Source organism: Haliaeetus leucocephalus, unplaced genomic scaffold, assembly GCF_000737465.1.
Source record: "Haliaeetus leucocephalus isolate CR32 unplaced genomic scaffold, Haliaeetus_leucocephalus-4.0 Scaffold195, whole genome shotgun sequence".
In the NCBI taxonomy this organism is placed as follows: Eukaryota; Metazoa; Chordata; class Aves; order Accipitriformes; family Accipitridae; genus Haliaeetus; species Haliaeetus leucocephalus.
In genome coordinates, this window is record NW_010972631.1 from 6,438,892 (window position 1) to 6,457,266 (window position 18,375).

An 18,375-nucleotide genomic window follows, 5' to 3' on the forward strand; every position below is an offset into this window, starting at 1 on the left:
GTCACAGTTGCTATTGATTGTAACTGGCAGGGACTTAAAATATTCCAGAACCACATCAGGAATACAGCTATACTTTTACTTTACAGATGTGTCTGTTTTACCACATAGATTACTGCAGCGCCAGCCTTTCTAGTTTACTAGCAAGCTTTAAGGATATAGACTGAAGACAAAATTCTGTATGTCCTAACATACTACTCATTTTCTGTACTGGAACCAAAATTGAAAGGATCTGACTTTTGACTAATATTTTTTTGAACCAGATCTTTCAATTACCTTGACTCCACGAAACCAGATTTCTATGGGCAATATGTGTCACCTACAGCTGCCAGCCATCCTTCCAGTGGATAAAATTGGTTTGTTTTTTTTTAAACTTATCATGGATATGGTTAGAGAGAGAGAAGGAGTGCCACAAGAGGCATGACAAACACTAATAACCTCCTGCTCAGTTCTCACTTATACATACTCTCTCTATCTCTACTTGAATATAATATTTGTGTTTTCTTAAGTTAGAAATACTTAATTTTGGAAGGGACAGACTAATTTCCATCAACAAAATACGTTTCTGCTAGAGGAAAAATACCCCTTCCTTATACTCTGTGATTTGACACAGATAAGCCAGAGCCATTCTCAAGTAAATTTCACTGATGAAATCGTCATATGAATAAAACATTTTGCTAAAACTACTGTTCTTTGAATTATTACAATTTAATCCATCATTACCATAGTAAAGTAAAATCATCCCAAAGATTCTTGAGTAGATCTGATGAACAAATTAATCATGTCCTCAACTGATTTATGAGAAGTAATTTTAATTAGTTATAAGGAAGGGATGTGTGAAGGATTCCATAAAGAGAAGTCCCTGCAACACCATCTAATTGATGTAATTAGAAGAATTTGAGACTGACTGACATACTGACGCACTAAAAATTCTTATTCTTAAAAAGATGAAATTTCTACTAAGGTAATAGAACTTATTTTGATGTCATCTGAAGTGAAATTTTCAAGGCTATTAGTGTTCATCAGCAGCACATGTTGTGTCTGGGAAGGTAGCACTAAATGAATTACTGGGAGTAACACATACATTCAGAATGCCACGAAACTTGAAAACACTGAAAGAATTATAGTTTGGTGGGCCAGATCCAAAGAGGACTTTAGTCATGTTCTAGGTATAGAGGTGAACACCAAAGTCCAAAAGGCAATCCAAAAAGTTCCCCACTCGACTGCTGCTTAACTTAAAAAATGCCTCCCTTTTTTGACTCCAGCCCTCCTTGGACAATGGTATCATTCACATGTCCACATCTACTGGATGTGGGGTGCTAAATCCAAGAGTAATTGAAAACCCAGATGGAGGAAAGTGGACATTATGTCAAAGATCCCACAGTTGGTTTCATTTTAAAAATGCAGTTATAAAAACAATGAATCCTAGCTTCACCTACAACAGACTCATGGTTGCAGGGCTGGCTCAGGAGACAGCTTATCTGTATGTAATTCTATTTTTCAGTCTGCCTTCTGATAATGTGTTTTATATTAAGCCGATTGCTACAGTTTAATTCTACAACCACTATATAATAAGGAGGAGGAAATAATCATCAGAGCAAAACTCAAGAGAGCAGGCTGCCCAATTCCCAGTTAAATACCAAACCCACTACTGTAAAAGTCAGGCTCCATCTCCTACTCTTCCTGGGCCCATCAAAGTTTTATTTCTGGCTACATAATAACCCGTCTCCAGAATGGTATAAGGAGAATCCTCTTTGTCAGATTGACCAATAACTTGGTGCTTCAGGAAATACAGTAGATATGAAACACTAAATAAAGTATAGATCTGAAGCAGAATACTGTTGCTATAATAAAGCAAGTGCTGCTAACCGTATCCTTCCCATTCTTCAGCCCCTGCGTTTTTAGAGAACAGTTCTAAACACTGGCCACATGATACAATTATGCAAGAATGAATTTATCTTCCAGTCCTGATTCAGCACTTAACCTTGACATGGAGCAGAGATGCAGAAATGCTCTTCTGCTATTGGCAGTGCCCCACTCTACAACACGGTTTTTGGATTGTCCAAGATACCTGCTTTCCCCAGGGACTGCGTAAGGAGTCTAGCTAGGAATATGATGTGGGGTTTTAGGTGTCCTAGGTAACGTAGCATACCAAAAATGTTGCAGCACTTGACTTGAAGGCATACAAATCCTTCATTGGATCTGGCCCAGATGTGTTGAGAAGAGCTCTTGCCGAAATTGCAGCAGCTCTACCAAAAGTAAATCCATGAGATTGAAAAATTTACCTGCAGCCCATGGTTGTGCCTGCTTTTCATCTCTTAATTCCCCTATAGTTCTCTTTCTAGCCATCCTGAGCTGGAATAGTCCAGCTAAAATAAAACTGCTGAATGAGAAAAGGATGCAGAAAACATTTGGAGAAGACAAGGTTTGAAGGTCAGCTTTACAACAAGCAGAAGAAAGGAGAAAATGAGGAGAAGCATCAGATTCAGGTATTGAGAAAGGAAACATTCAGCACAATGAACATCATTCTGTGAAAGCCATGACTACCTTTATATTTTAGAAGAGGAAAAACAGTGGTTAGATTAGGTATTGAATTTTGAGAATGGCAAAGTGTAGCCAATTGATACATCTTCTAGAACAAACAACTAAGATAGGATGGAAGGACACCTTTTGTCACATTTAGAACCCCTTAAAGTCCACAGAATACAAATCTGAATCTCAAGACTTTAAACCTCCTGAATAAAAACTTTTATGTGGCCCTGCAAAATTCTGACTTAAAAATTACTGTATAATTTCTTTAAGGGCTATTATGAAACATCTTTTTGACAGAAATGCACAGCATGTAGCTTGAATATACTGGTTTCTTATAATCCAATAGTAAAAAAGTCTAAAATTTTCTTTGTCTGAACCTCAAATTACCACTCGATTCTCCCAACCTTAGGTTCTACTTATTTCAGGTAACTTAAAAGTGGCATATATTACAAGAAGATAAGATTCTTTGCTATGTTATGTTACCTTGAACTTGTTTCCCACACTGATGAAACTAAGTTTCCCAGCTTTTTGCTTGGGATCCTTGTTGTTGTTAGTGTTAGATTCAAACAGCTGTCGAACAAACTTGTCCTTGGATTCACATATAAGCGATTCAAGGGACATGTGCAAAGCATCATTGTTTTTTTCCACAAATTGCATCTGAAAAGACAACCCAAGAAAATAATAGTCACTGCCCCAGTTGCTTAACTCTTAAAGAAAATTAAAGAAAACAAAGTTACATACTTAATTCAAAAATCAGCAAGAATATGTGGGGTAAATAGCCATACACTATTTCAAACAACTTCTGGACTGGACACAAAAAACACTAATGACAGAGAGAAAAGACATTCTTAAATTTGAAGGATGCTGTTGGAATCATGAAACCCAAGGTAAGGTTTAATGCCTTTTAAGAGGTCAGTTGTGTTTTTGTCAATGATTATCCTCCTTGCTTCCATTTTGAGTACTCAGCACATCATCACTTGGGAGTTCTGAGAAGCTTAATTCTTCACTGCTTGTAGTATCACTTAAGATCTGTTGTGAAATGGGCATTAACAGGCACATTTTAATTGGTGCATCTACACAGTTTGGAAAACGAAATAAAAAACGGTTGTTTTAGTAGTACTGTGACTAAGAACAGTTGATTTAATAAAAGATATTGTCCCTTCCTACAAACCTTCCCTCTCTGGTTTATTTAAATTGGCTCACTAACTTTTAAAAGTTAAGAACAATACATTACACTGAAATTCAGAGATCAAGACACTAGGTATCCAATTTCACACTAACAAAATTCTAAGTCGCTTTTGGTGCAACTTTAATAGTGACTTTGATATTTATGAACAGAAGAGTCCAAGACTAATTGAAGAAAGTATGAATTTGCCAGATATCCTATTTAATGGATAGGATTTAATGGTGATGAGAATCAAAGGACAAACACAGGCCTCCAAAATTCCCTTGGACTATGAAAACACAAGACTGGAATATGAATGCAGCCAGATAAGCCTCCTCACCACAAATCAGACTGTAAGAACTGCCACAAGTGCAGTGAGAAAGAGAAACAAGTAACAGGTGAGGTACAAGGCAGCTATAGTCCAAAAGTTTTAAGGCCCAAGCTATGTAAGTTCCTCTGAGGGAGGGGATAAATTAAGTCAAGCATATTAGCATAGCTTCTGGACCAAAGCTACCTCATATCTGATTAGCTCAGACAGCAGAGCTTATGTGCTCTTATGTGGCTCCTCCGTTCCTGAAGACACTCTATGGTATTATTAACATACATGCTCAGTGACCTCAGAAAAATCAGGTAGGTAACACGCAGACTTCAATTTGTAAAATGACTACAAAATGTGCCTACTTCAAAACAGCACAGCAATCATTTCTCATTCTTGGAGTATTTTGAAGTAAATAAGAACAAGCCCTTAAAATATGTATTTTCCTCTTAAACACTGGAATTACAGACTAGAACAACGAAGCATTATGGATCTTCTGTTTATCCTAAACTCTTATTTTTCAAAAATCAGGTTTTAAATATTGGCTTCAGGTGTTTCAATGTTTTTGTATGATGAATAGTCAAAAAAGTACAAGAAGCTGGAATGTATTTTGAGGGTAGCAATTGCAGGTATTTCGTATTCTTACATGAATGATTCTATTGGCAGTAGAAATGGAAACCAAAAAGTATGAAATGTGATTTTAATATAACATAAACAGTGATTGCATACAAGGATAAGCATGCTTCCGAAAAGCTACTCTTAAATCTAACAGTACTTTCATATCACGTAGTGTATTCCCCTCCCCAAGATGCAAACTTATGTTGATGTAAGATTTGCAGTAGATCATGAATCAATATTTGACACCAATACCTGTAGATTTATAACAAACTTAGACAAAATATACGTCACCAAAACAGTCTGTAATCTGTAAAGTTAAAAGAAACTGTCAATTCTGTCACATACTCATAAAATCAATTTCAAAGCTAAGACATATCAACTTCTGAATATCACAAGCACTACAAAGCATAACAAAAATAGTTTTGCATAAGTAAAATTACCGTCTCATAGCATACTGCTCCTGCAAAATGTCGGATAATAAAGCCTTCATCATCTCTGATATTTCTGTGAACAGCCAATTTAGACTTTCTAGGAATCTGGAATTAAAAAAATTGAATTACAAAGAAGAATTACACTGTAGAGTGAGAAAAAGTTTACTCTTAAAACATCACCATGATTCTGCCAGAAGTACTAGGTGTTAAAAACGACATTTCCTGCAGTACAATTGTGATGAACACTACTGTTCCTGTTCAAACCAAGATATTCCAAAAACCTATTTTCATTCTCATTCACACTCTTAGATACCTCATATTCAAAACAAGTGTCACCAGGATTGTTAACACCAACTAGTTGATTTTCTTTTTGGCTTTAATCAACAATTTCTATACCGTTCATTCCACAACTAATGAACAGCCTTGTCATATGAATACAATTAGATAGAAGCTTAAAATATTTTTAGATGGTATATTTTAAAAGGCAACCACCAAGCTGACTGTACACATACCGACAAAAATGTTTCACTGCACAGCAATCCAGTTAAGCAAGATTAAGTGGAAACTTAACAAAAGGTAAATGGATGACAATTTTATTTGGCTCCATTTGCTTGCATTTTTTCAGCAGGGAATTAACTCCTCCCCCCCCCTTCCAACAGAAGTCATGTACACAAATTGCAATAACTTGCATTAATCTTCCAGAGAGTGCTGTAAGTTAAAGAATTAACAACAAAAAGGTTTTCCTTGTGTGTTCCCTATTTTCATCTCTGAAGTGCTAGCTAGACACTCCATGCAAGTCAAATATTGTCCAAAACAAGCAATTTTTGAAAGGAACAACAAAATAGCTCATCTGATATGAAATAATCTAAATCAAAATGTGTTTTTATTTCCTTTTCATGCATTACATGCCAACAAACTTCAAATACAAGTGAAGAATGCAGCTTTAGTTTCAGCAGGATATTAGAATTGCTAGAAGACTTAAAACCTTCAGTGAAGTTTTCAACAAACCTAATAACCAAACTTGTCCTTAACAAAAGAATATGGATTGTGCAGACTGCTGTGGTATGAGATTTCTTAGGAAAGGGTTTCATTAAATTGAAGTGTTACTATCAACTGTTCCAAAACCTGTTTTATTAAAACAAGACAGCAAAAATAAACCTACAGAGAGCCTGAAATGGTCCTTGTGTTTCTGGTGCACAACTGAAGTAAAATGCTGGTCACTTGGTTGGGGAAGACGATTTTCTTCATCCAAAATATCCAGTACACCTATTAACTTTGCTTCAATCAAATCTATTAATAAAACAAAATATATTTACAAAAATGGAATATATAAACTCGTATCAGAACTGAACATTACAAGTTTAAAATGCTACTGATCTGATTCTGTATAAAGGTATGTAGGGAAAGCTGTTAACACAAAATACAAAAAGTCATTGCAAAATAATTCTACATATCTGAATTGTTGATTTAATCTATACCCTATACATATCAAGTTCTAACTCTAGCACAAGGAACACAGGGGTGGGGGGGGCGGCGGGCAGGGAAGATCAGGCATGAATTGTTTGATTTTTACTCTGGGTCTCAATCTAATTCCCAAAAGGTGCCTAAATGTTTCTTTGGTATGACCATGGGTCTTTATGGGATAACTGCTCATATCATTGGGTTTTTGGGTTTTGGGGTTTTTTTTAAGCTTTTCATCCATGTTTCACCACATGTCAAAACTAAAAGCATGAAAAGGCACATACTTCCATTTACAACAGGATCCAGGGAGGAAAATGAAATGCATTTGTTTTAAGAAAGGCAGACCAGACTTGAGCATACAGTGGTGCTTTCACAACTTTTTACAAGTGTATTGCCTTGACCTTTCACACACATATATGAAAGTGCTTGGAAGCTGACATAGAAATTCATGCTCTTGAAACTATTAGACACAAGAATTTTGCAGCTTTTAAAACTTTTTTTGTATTATCTACGAAACTGTTCTTTTAAGAGGAATTTTTACTACCTACTTTTTTTCCTGTGGAAAGGAGGGAATGACTAATGCTTGTACTGCAGCAATGCCTATGAACTCTTACTACAGACTGTAAACGGTATGAGGCTATATATAAAGCACAAAGAAAACTCCCATGCAAAGAATTTATGCTTATAAAGTCTGAATAAGCTAATTTAGCTACAGAGATGACTACCATTCTATGAAAACATTCTGACATACTAATGACTGTTTCTAAGATTCTGCCATAGTGTTAAAAAATTGCCCATGTCAACATGATAATCTTGTCTTTTGTGACAGTATTTCTACGTGTTCACTGCTGTCACCAGCCTGGTCCAACACCTTAAACAAAATCGTATTTCAACAGAAAGTGTGGCAGGAAAAGGCAACAACTTGGCAACAATCTCTACATCTGACCCATTTTCCCACTATGAGTCAGACAGAGACCCTTTCTTCCAATACGCACCAGGGAACGCCTTTAGATCCCGAGATATGTTTCAAAAAAAAAACCCCAAAACAAACAAACAAAAACAACAACAAAAACCCCCAAACCCAAACATGCACCGGGAGGGAAGGAACCCTTTTTACAGAAACATGACAGTCTCTAAACTATAACATTTTTGGGAACAGGGTCAGGCTCATATACACATTATTAAACACATTATTAAACTACTAGAAGAGATAAGATTTGTATTCATAGAAGTCACCTATTTCCTGTTGCTATTCTTTTTGTTCCCTCCTCCAAATACCTTCCTGTTGCTTTTGCACAAGATGGCTAAGAGGTTTGCTTGACAAGAGTTGTCTTTAGTTAAGTCAGAATTAGTGACTGTACAGTCCTATCTGACAAAGTGAAAACTTCAGCAGAGCTACAGAATCTCAGAAGAACCAGACATTTTGCAACAGATGTTAAATTCTGTCACTCTCTGCTCAGCCAGGACTGACTAGTTACCATAAGCAAATTACTGTAAATGCAAAAGCAAGATGAACTTTTGTTCACAATACACCAATTTGGAGAACACAAGTTGAACAGAGGAAACAAAAAAAAAACAACCAACCAACCAAAAAACCCAACAACATCCTCTTAAGCCTCTGGTATATATCAGTCTGTGGAAGGCTAAAAACAGCAGTAACATCTACAGCCTGTTGCCTACAGTTCATTTCGTTTCTCTGCTCGCTGACTGGCTCAAAAAAGATGGGGGCAATGGGATGGGATTTTTTTAATTCATGGAATATTTTTCCCCAGACACCCTCACACCCTGCTTCACTTTATTTACCCTATTTAGGTGTTCTAATTAGTTTTCTAGGAAAATGCACATGAAATTCACAAGTCCCAGCTGCAGTTATTACATACCGTAGGACAACATGGCTCTATTACCAACCAGAACCAGAATGTTATACAAAGATGGAAGAATTCACAAGGTTGCACCAGTCATTAAAAGCACAAATTTCTAGTGCTACACATATTTTGCCTCTTGCTTGAAGCCTTTTTCTCCATGACACTAACGAATAGCTTGACATTTCAAGAAGCACATACCTATGCAGTCCTGATTATCTACATAGCGCACTTCATTAACCCCTAGGCCTTCTTTTTGGTAAAGTTCTTGTTCCTAAAAAAAAAAAACCAAACACAAAACAAAACAAAAAAAAACTTGAAAAGAGAAAACACACTCACCATGTATTTTTTTACCCACCAAAAATGTTTTTTTTAAATACACCTGAAGACATTTTTAAATACAGCATGAATCAACACAAATTTTAGAATTTCCTTCCACAGCTTAATATATCCCAACTTCACCTCCTTAATGATATGCCCATGCAATTAGATATTCCCATTAGGTATGAGACATTATCCAGTATCTGGATGCCTCATTTTAATGAACGGTAAAAATGAAGAAAAGAAAAGACTCTTGGTTTTCAAAAAGCCATATTCTTTTCTGGCACAACCAGGTGTCACACAGTAGGAAAACAGTTTGTCAACTGAATTTTTTTTAATCTAAGCACAATGTGCAATCTTATGGAAAGCAGTGCTACTTTAAGTGTCTCTTTACTAAAAAAATAAATCCTCAAATGTAACATTAAATATAACATACCTCTTTCAGAATCCTTTCATTAAAAAACTGCTGCAGTTTTTCATTACAGTAGTTAATACAGAACTGTTCAAAACTGTTGTGTTCAAAGTATTCTGAAAAAACAGAAGTTAAACTTCTATGATAAACCAGTGTTGCAAGAATTTATATTACACAGTAACTAAGAAAAGCTTCACAGTGCTAATATTTAAAGATGTGTTCAGATCCATATCTGTCTCTTTCAGTAAAATAAAAGCTTTTACAGATTTTCAAGTCGCACATAAGATAGATATAAAAATACTGCAGCAGATCATATTTCTATGACAAATAACAGACAGTTCTATCTGGCAGCAAACCAAAGCAAGATGCTACCATACAGTGAAAATGTACCAATACATCCTCATACATCCATGTCACATCAGGCTGGCACATGATATCCTAGCTCTAAAGACCTGAAAACCAAAGGTTACCTTTTTCACTGTTCTTGGACCACCTTAGCAGGGCTAGAGCAAAACAGAAAACATGCCCTATTCTGCATCCCACTGAGGACAAAAGCTTTACAGGAACCATCAACACCCACCACTTCCCAGGAGCAACCAGGAGCCCAAAGTCCAACTCTGCAACAGAACTATCCAGCCTCCAGGAAACAGTATCTTAATTCAGAGACTTCATTTGCCTGTCAGTATGCAGTGATCTTCTCAGGACTGAACAGGAAAACAGCACACACATGCAATATCTTTCCTAATTTTACTGGGTGGCCAAAGTAAGATTTCATTCCAGATTTTTAGTCCTTCAAAAGCTGTGTCTATGTAGACACTACAGATATCTGAAACCATTATGAAGATGCTTAGCTGCACACTAACACTTGTTAGCGTTATTAGGTCATCAGGAGAAGCTCTAGACCTCCTCTATATTCTTGTATCTCAGGAAAACGAGGCTTTATCTGTTCTCTTGATATCTTCTTAGGCCCTTGTAACCCATCCCACACACCCCGACCAAAAAAACCCAAACCCTCCCCCCTCTCCATTACAGAGTTTATCATTGAATCTTTGGTGGCAATAATAGACAACTAGATTTTTTTTTTTTTTTTTTTGAAGTGTACTTACCAAAACCAGCTATATCTAGAACTCCAATGAAGAAAGAAGAAGTCTCAAATGGAAAACACTGATTTACCCTGTTCACTACATGGTCAAACAGATGACTATACACTGTTTTAGCCAAGGCATCACGAGCATTGTTTGCTTGTTCCACTTTCAAGGGTACCCTAAAAAGCAAAAATACAGATCTTACTTTTCAGAATTGCTGACTCTGAAATACTGATTAGACTAAATGATTAGACCCTAAACTTAAAAGAGCCTTTCCAATTATTGTAAACTAGGACACAAAAATCCCCTGAGCTCTAGGCCCAGGCTGGAAACAAACTTGCCAAGTTAGACTAACTATCCTACCTGTAAAAAGAAAGAATAATGTTTCACTATGCTCAACAGAAGTTAAGATGCAGATGTTTTCATACTCGTTTGTTAGATAATTAGAAACTATATTGATAATTGCCAAAGAGAGAGAGATTTAAAATACATACACTCCCATCTACAAAAAATATTTCAACTATGTATTTATGAGCTGCCTCATTACAACAAAACCTATAGTTCAGGTTTGCTCTGACACCTTTGTCCCTATACTTGCATAAGGGCTATAACTAAGGCTATAAGGCTGTAAGTAAATTGGTGACAAAAGTAAAAAAACATAGATAAGGGAGGGTGTTCTCATGGTAAAAGTTAGATGCAATCCCAAAATAAGGATTCTTTGTAAACACTGGAAGAAGGAGCCTCTTAAGACAACATAGAATCATAGAATGGTTTGGGTTGGAAGGAACCTTAAAGATCATCTAGTTCAAACCCCCCTGCCATGAGTAGGGACACCTTCCACTAGAGCAGGTTGCTCAAAGCCCCATCCAACCTGGCCTTGAACACTGCCAGGCATGTGATCTCCAAGCACATTTAACCACATCGTCTCCTGAATAAATACACTCTACAAGACTTTTTTTTTTTTTTAAATAAGTTTCAGATTAACAGGTAAGAGTACCAAACCTAAAAAACAGTTACACTGTACATAGCTGAAGAAGTACCTGTAGAAGTCTCCAGAATAAGACAATTCATGTAAGAATAAAGCCTTAAGCAAGTGTTTAAGAAACAACATGAGAGCAGTGTGAAAAATGAACTTTTGGCTTTATGGTATGATTGCAAATTGCACTCAGATCCTAATGATGTTGCCAAAGAATTCAAAAGCAGACGTCCCACCAATCTGAACAGAATCAGACTGTCAAAGATTAAAACTCCAAAGGATTTTTACATGTCAATAAAAAAAAATATAGAGGGAAAAAAATTAAATCAAAATACTGATAAGCCCCTTGACCAGACAGTATCAAAATTTCATGCATGGAACCATGGCCTACAATTTAGAACAACTATAGGTACACAAAGGCTTTGCACAACACTGTATCATGACATACAGATATATCCAATGTTGAAGTAAACCAAAAGAAGAGATTTTTAGGGAGAGAGCCTTTGCTAACCAAACTGATAAAATTTGCAGGGAGGAACAGGGAGCAATAATGTCAAGGTTTTTATTACACCAATCCTCTTTGTCATGAAGAATAAGGATGATGGCTGTATGCCAAAGGCTCTTAGGCTTTTTCTAAATATCTCAATCAGTTGGCTTAATAAAACAAATCACTTCTCCCCATATACCTTGCCTCTCATATCCTTGGAACACCAGGACTACAATAACAATTTGTAATAATCATAGAATGGACTGTCCAGCTAAGGTGGTGGATAACTAATTATGGAACTTCTCAAGCATGCAGAAAATCTACATTTAAAAAATACCTCTTATCTGAACTGTTTAAGTAAGCCCTACGTACAAGGTTCAAGCTGTCACCACTGCAGAACTGCCCTATCGCCCCCTCCAGGTAGTTTTCTGTACACAGGAGTACAAAGAAGTGGCAGGTCAGAAAAGAACTTAATGCTATGCAGCTTACCCATATTGCATCATTTCCTTCACTTCCCAGGATTCACAAGCACTACACTAACTCAAATTTATTATTTCTGTATTTTTTCAAGGATGGTATTTCTGATGCAGAAACATGAGACTGATGGAGATCACTTTCTATTGTGACTGGTGAGTCAGGGAACCAGAGACTCTGTTCACTAAGGACACCTGCAGCTACATTACATGAGACAGTAATTAGCTTTAACATACAATCTTGTCTTCCACTAAGTATCTCCTGACTTATCTTAAGGTAACGAGTACTGACAGAAATCTTATCTTATAAATAGAAGGAAGGTACCTTTACATTCCATTCTGATACGTTTAAGAGATCAGAATACTAATTCCCACACGTCAGCTGCAGGCCTATTACATAATACAATACACTAAAATCATCTATGCTTTCAATTTATTTTTTTAAACAACATGACAAACAGTCATACGTCTACAGCATGTATTCATAAAACCGCCTTGTTCTTCAAAAATAACAAATTCTGCCATTATAAAGTACAAATCTAGAAACTGCACAAAACCCTACTGTTATTTTAAATTTCATAGTATGCAGCAGAAACCCATGGAAACAACATGTAACCCTGCAATGCATTTTGCACAGCTGAAAGTACAGAACCACAAAATAATGCTGAAATTGCACTGAGCCAGTAGATACAGAAGAGCCCTACTACAGAACTGACATTCAGAATCAGTAACTTCCTTCTCAGGAACTTGCTTTCACTCAGCTCCTCTTTTCCTCTGGTCTGCACACTGACAAAGGAATCTCTTTCCTCCTCCTGTTTCTTGTCTGAACAGGAAAAGATATAGCTACTTGTAAGGAACAGGGAAAACATTTTTCCAATTTCTAAGCTATTTGGTAAGGCTACAACAAAACCCCTTGTTTGGTCTTCATACTAATTTCTTCAGCAAGGTTTTCAGTGATCCAGAAAGTCTGAGGTCTGGGGTAAAGTGTTCTCATGGACTAGATTTATCCTGCGGACAGTTCCATGCAGTCCCCAAACATTTTCCAGAACAAATAAACTGCAATTAAAATATGTATCATTTGCCCATGGTTGACAACAATTAAGGGAGAGAGAGCAGGTGAAGCGATACCCATCAGCTGCTGTCATCCAATACTGTTACTGCTTCACAAATAAAATGGCCTGGATGAAATAACCCTAACTAGTGAAAGGCCTACATAATTGAAGAATATAAGCAGCACATTTGTAATTTGAGAGAAGTTCCAAAAACTGCAGAAAAGTATTTAAAAAAAACAAAAAAACCCACAGTGTTTTTCCAACAGAGGCTTCAGTACCACCACTACCACACAAAAAAATGCATTTTGGTAGAAAACATCCTCCAAAAAAAGCTGGAGGACCTGGAATGATGCAAGTTAAATTTTTCACACTGTAAAAAAATTTACTTTATGATGACGGAGTCCTCTTTGAAAGTTTTCTTGGAAAGGGAGAAACTGGATAAGAGTAGTACAGTGCATTTACAGTCTAAGAGGTGTACCAAATTTTGAATACTAAGACATTATCTCTCTCTGTAAACATACTTTACGTGGATGGCAAAAACGTCAGCCAATGAGGTGATTATTATGCTGTTTTGGGGAGACTAACAAGGACAGATAAACGTAGTGCAGCTGTCAAGTCTCCCTGGCAGTCCACTGCACATTAGTATTTAATAAAATTCACAGAGATAGCATTTAGCGTCACCCTCCTACTGTTCCTTGTTGGCTCCATTGTGCCCAGCAGAACAAAGCCTTTGTTATACTCCTAGCACAGTGATTTCAGCTAAGCTATTTATTCACTGTGACCTATTAGGACTCACATGATCTACTTGCACACAAAAGGTCCCTAAGAAAGACAGAGAGAAATGAGTAGCTCTTTGGGTTGCTGTAACAAAATAAAACAATGTACTTGTCAAAACTCTAATATTGATCGCAATCAAATAGTTTCTAAACTACACTACCATAGAAAAACCTGCTGGTTATTTAACAAATATCTAAACCAGTCCAAACCACTTGTACATGCAGTAAGCCACATGAGAAAAAGATATAGTGTATTTATTAGCGTATGTTTGCTTTTAGCTGCATAAGTTTAGAAAACGCTAGAGAAAGAGGCTTAATGCATTAATCCTTTGAGATGGTGGAAGGAGTCCTCAGAATTCGTTTTTGCCATCCACAAAAACACTGGGGAAAATCTGCTGGCACAAAACCATAGCTCCTTGTGTTTGCAGACTTTTGAAACAGTACACTGCTAACAACACCTCAGGCTTATCAGGATAAATATGCTGAGCAGAAAATCTTTACAGTCTTAATCCAAAGTGAATTTGAAGCTGTAACAAAAATTGTATTTAAGAAGCCTTCCTGGACAGGGTCACTTGAGATGTGATGAAAGGAAAGCAGTATATTATGATACCCCTTTGCTTTAGTGCTTGGTGTGTCCCACCAAACATTCTCAAACAGAAACTATACAGACACGCTTTATCTATATGTTATGTGTACAACAGCCAAAACTAATCTGTTCTCAGAGGCTGAGTCAATAGTTCACCGAGAGCATTTCCAGTGGGGTGCCATCTGAATCTGACATGGATGCGATTTGTTCAAACCCCTTCTGCTTCTAGTTAACACCTTCAGCTAAAAGGAATGCAAAAGTAAGGGTATTTTCAAAAAAATGGTCTGATAATACTGAACTAAGAAAGCAGAAAATATTGGTAACAAGATTAGCATACAAAATTATTTTCACAAACTGAAGAGACGATCTAAAAATCCACAAGACAGATTTCAGTAAAGGAAAGTGTGTGGTGGTATACTTAGGAGAATTCAAAAATACAAATGCAAGATGGAGAATAACCAGGTAAACAGTGAGTCAGGAGACAAAGATCAGCATTTGTAGTGGATCACGGGCTGAATTAAGTAAAAAACATTGCTAACTTCCAAAACCTGCAATTCTCATACCGCCATGCGTTAATATGAGTACCACCTGTACTGTATAATACATAGTTTTCTACTCTAATGTTATTTGTAGTACTGATAAAGGTTGTCCTGGATGAATATATCAAAGATTTTTCTGTCAATTTAGACATGGTCTGGAAGAGAGCAAATAGTAAAACTCGGAAAATATTGGCCAACGGAGGCACTTTGTCCTGCAAGACCCACGTCTTCCTACACGTAAAGGTTGTTACAAAGAGAAAAATTATTTCTAGCTTTCCGTATCAGCTGACAAGGCAGCAAGATGATAGTGACTAAGAGTCCCCAATTTCTAATAACTGAATTTATAACCACTTCCCAGAAATGCACTATTGAATATATTATGAAGAGACCTAAATCTTGAACTTTCAACTGAAGGCAGAATAACCCCTCCCCAATCATTACTTACCATTTGTCACTGCATTATAACTTTTTCCATGGTAGTCACTATGAACTTCTAACTCTCGACCATCCCTTCTTTCAAAGTACAGAAATAAGCAGACCAACAAGAAGTCTACTTGGTTGCTTTATCTAGAAATACACCTCAAAGGTCAGCTATTCAGTAATAATGTATTACTGGAACAACAGCCCATACCCATGCTAAACTTAAGACTCCTCAATATGAGTTTACTCAGAAGAGCATCTGCATTCCCCTAAAAAACCATGATGTTCAAACAGCACAGGCTGTCACTGATGGTTTATTATGCTCAAATTTTGGCCAGGAAGATCAGTTTCACCCTGGAGATCAGGAAGCAGGTCCTGAAGAGTATTTGCACTACAGCCATTCTCCTTTAATTTATCATTATTAGTTAGAATTAAGTAGAGATCAAGATTACTTCTCTTGCACAGAATGAGCTCTTCACCACTGGAAACCTTCATTACTCAAATCCATTACATTGCTCAAGGACTAAAAAAGCCAATGCTCTCAAGTGCTCAAAGATCAATTTTTCACCTCATAAGTCTGACATAACCTAAGCATGTATTAACTAACACCTGCCACCTTTACTGGCCACAGTGACATACCAAGGTTAAATCAATCAGCTCTTACTTTCAGTCCACAAGTTTATGATATGTTAACAAATACTTCATACTATAAGACATAAATAATAAATTTCAAAAGACATAATATGCAAGGAACTTATATAAACCACATTAGTATAGATAATTAATTATGGCTTTCATATATTAAACTTCTGGTGTAATGTGCATAAAGTTGTATTTCTGATTCACTAAAACAATTTCATTGTTTCCGTAAGTCAGTAAGAACCATGCACGCAGTCTTCCAATGAGTGAAGTGAATGTTGATTAGTTTCCTAATTGAAAGATTGATGCATTCAGCTAAACATTGAGCATTACTTTTAATGTGCTCAAAACTGTTTAGCCCAAGTTCAGTTTTTGATGCGATGGTTTCTTTAACTCCAGCAAACACACAACATAGAAACCCAAATGTTAAAACACACAATTCAGTTGCATGCAGCTTAGCTAGCAACCCTGACAGCTTACAGGCTAGCATCAATCTCAACAAGAGAAAATTTGTGGTGGAAGCTGGAGGTTTTTCATAAACAAAAGGCAACTGTAGTGAAATCATCTTCATAAAACTCGGTTTCATAAGAGTCATAACTTTCACGGTATTGAAATGTTATCATCACTACCATGTTTAAACATGTTCTTTGCAATTATTCCTTCTCCATATGTGTACAGAAAGAAATCACTATCCTGCTTCTATGCCTAGGAAGTTACCTTGATAATAGCTTCTTGTCAAAATGAAAGGGATAATCACTCTTTTTTTAAGATCACTATTTACTTCAACAGTGATGTATTCTTAATAGCTACAGGAGAAAAAAAAAAAAAAAGAACTTTCTCTTAAATTTATCCTGTTCCACTATTTTTTATGTTTCTATGAAACAATATTAACTTCACAGTCAAGATTAAATGTTTGTTTACCAGCAACAGCAAGAAGCAGCGCATTTCTGGTTTACCATTTGCAGTGGTGTTTTTAAAGCTGAAATTTGATTTCAGAAGAATTAGATGTGGCAAACACAGGGACACTGATCACCCAGACACCGAGAAGGGTGGATGTACTACCCTCCGATTAGAGCATCCCTGACCTAGTATCGCAGGGCAGCAGTCGTGGGAGCATTGTGCAGCCCCCATGACAAGAGAGATACATCCAAGTATATATCTCCTGAAATATTTTAGGCACAGCATTAACACTCCTTGATACAGCATCTGTTAAATTTGTATCTAATTTTCTCTGTGGGTCATGGATTTAACAGGCTGCCTACTATACTTTCCCTGGTCACACAGCGTACTCACTGACATGTGAGAGGTTTTAGAAAACGTGACAGTAACTTATTCAAAGCTGTTCTTTTCCTGAAGAAACGGCCATTTCAGTCAGACATTGTACAACTGCCACTCTTCCAAATTAAAAAAAAAATCCTCCAATGACCTAACAACAACGAAACAAGCAAGCCCGAGCATCTAAAAATGGGCATTTGGATCAACTGGTTTAAAAAAAAAAAAATTAAGAAAAAAAAAAAATCAAAGCCGTGTTAAAAAACTGTCATCTCAAAATTAACACTCACATGATGGAAAAGCGTAGCACAGTGCTTCTGTTGTTAAGGGACTAAGAGCGGAAGCGTGCAAGTCTTCCGCACTCTCCCATTTTTGCAGCCCCGTGTTTTCGTACACCGTTAAGTGAGCCTTATAAGTAGCTGCCCTCAGGCGAACTGCAGCTCAGTTGATACTTGCCAAGGGGGAGTTTGAGGCCATTTTTCCCGCTTTTCCCCGCGGGTCAGAAATCGGGACAAAGCCTGTCCCCGCAGGCGGATCCCGAGGGCCTTTGGGCGGGGGGCGGAGCTCGGGCGAGGGTTACCTCAGCCCCGCGGCCGCGCTTCAGCGCAGGCCCTTCCGCGAACGCCGCGGGGGCGGTCCGCTTCAGCGGCGGGACGACAACACGCGTGTCCCGCCCGTGTGGTGTGGTGTGGTGTGGTGTGGTGTCGTGGTGCGTGTCCCGTCCCCCGCCGCCCGCCCGGTCCCCCCCGGTGCCGCCGCGCGCGGGACTCACTTGATGACCGTTCCTTTGGCGCCCCCTGCCGTGGTGAGCATGACGCGGGTGGTGAGGCTGCCGCGCAGGTCCTCCTGGTCCAGGCCCAGCAGCGCCGCGCAGCACTCCAGCGCCGGCTGGCTCCGCGGCCTCAGCGTGCAGCCCCCTGCGTGGGAGAGGGGTCAGACCGGCGCCCGGCCGCAG

General features: G+C 37.7%; 1 protein-coding gene across 4 annotated transcripts in view; it reads right to left on the reverse strand.

Annotated features, from left to right (window-relative positions):
- The window catches only part of MYO6 (myosin VI), a 79,599-nt gene that overhangs the window by 28,367 nt on the left and 32,857 nt on the right, over positions 1 to 18,375 (reverse strand). For all 4 annotated transcript variants that reach the window (XM_010565766.1, XM_010565768.1, XM_010565767.1 and 1 more), the window contains exons 11-17: positions 18,193 to 18,337; positions 10,222 to 10,379; positions 9,140 to 9,231; positions 8,584 to 8,656; positions 6,222 to 6,349; positions 5,069 to 5,164; positions 3,013 to 3,186 (exon numbers count right to left, since the gene is read on the reverse strand). In XM_010565766.1, coding sequence (XP_010564068.1) covers positions 3,013 to 3,186; positions 5,069 to 5,164; positions 6,222 to 6,349; positions 8,584 to 8,656; positions 9,140 to 9,231; positions 10,222 to 10,379; positions 18,193 to 18,337 — 866 coding nt within the window. The remainder of the gene's footprint in view (positions 1 to 3,012; positions 3,187 to 5,068; positions 5,165 to 6,221; positions 6,350 to 8,583; positions 8,657 to 9,139; positions 9,232 to 10,221; positions 10,380 to 18,192; positions 18,338 to 18,375) is intronic.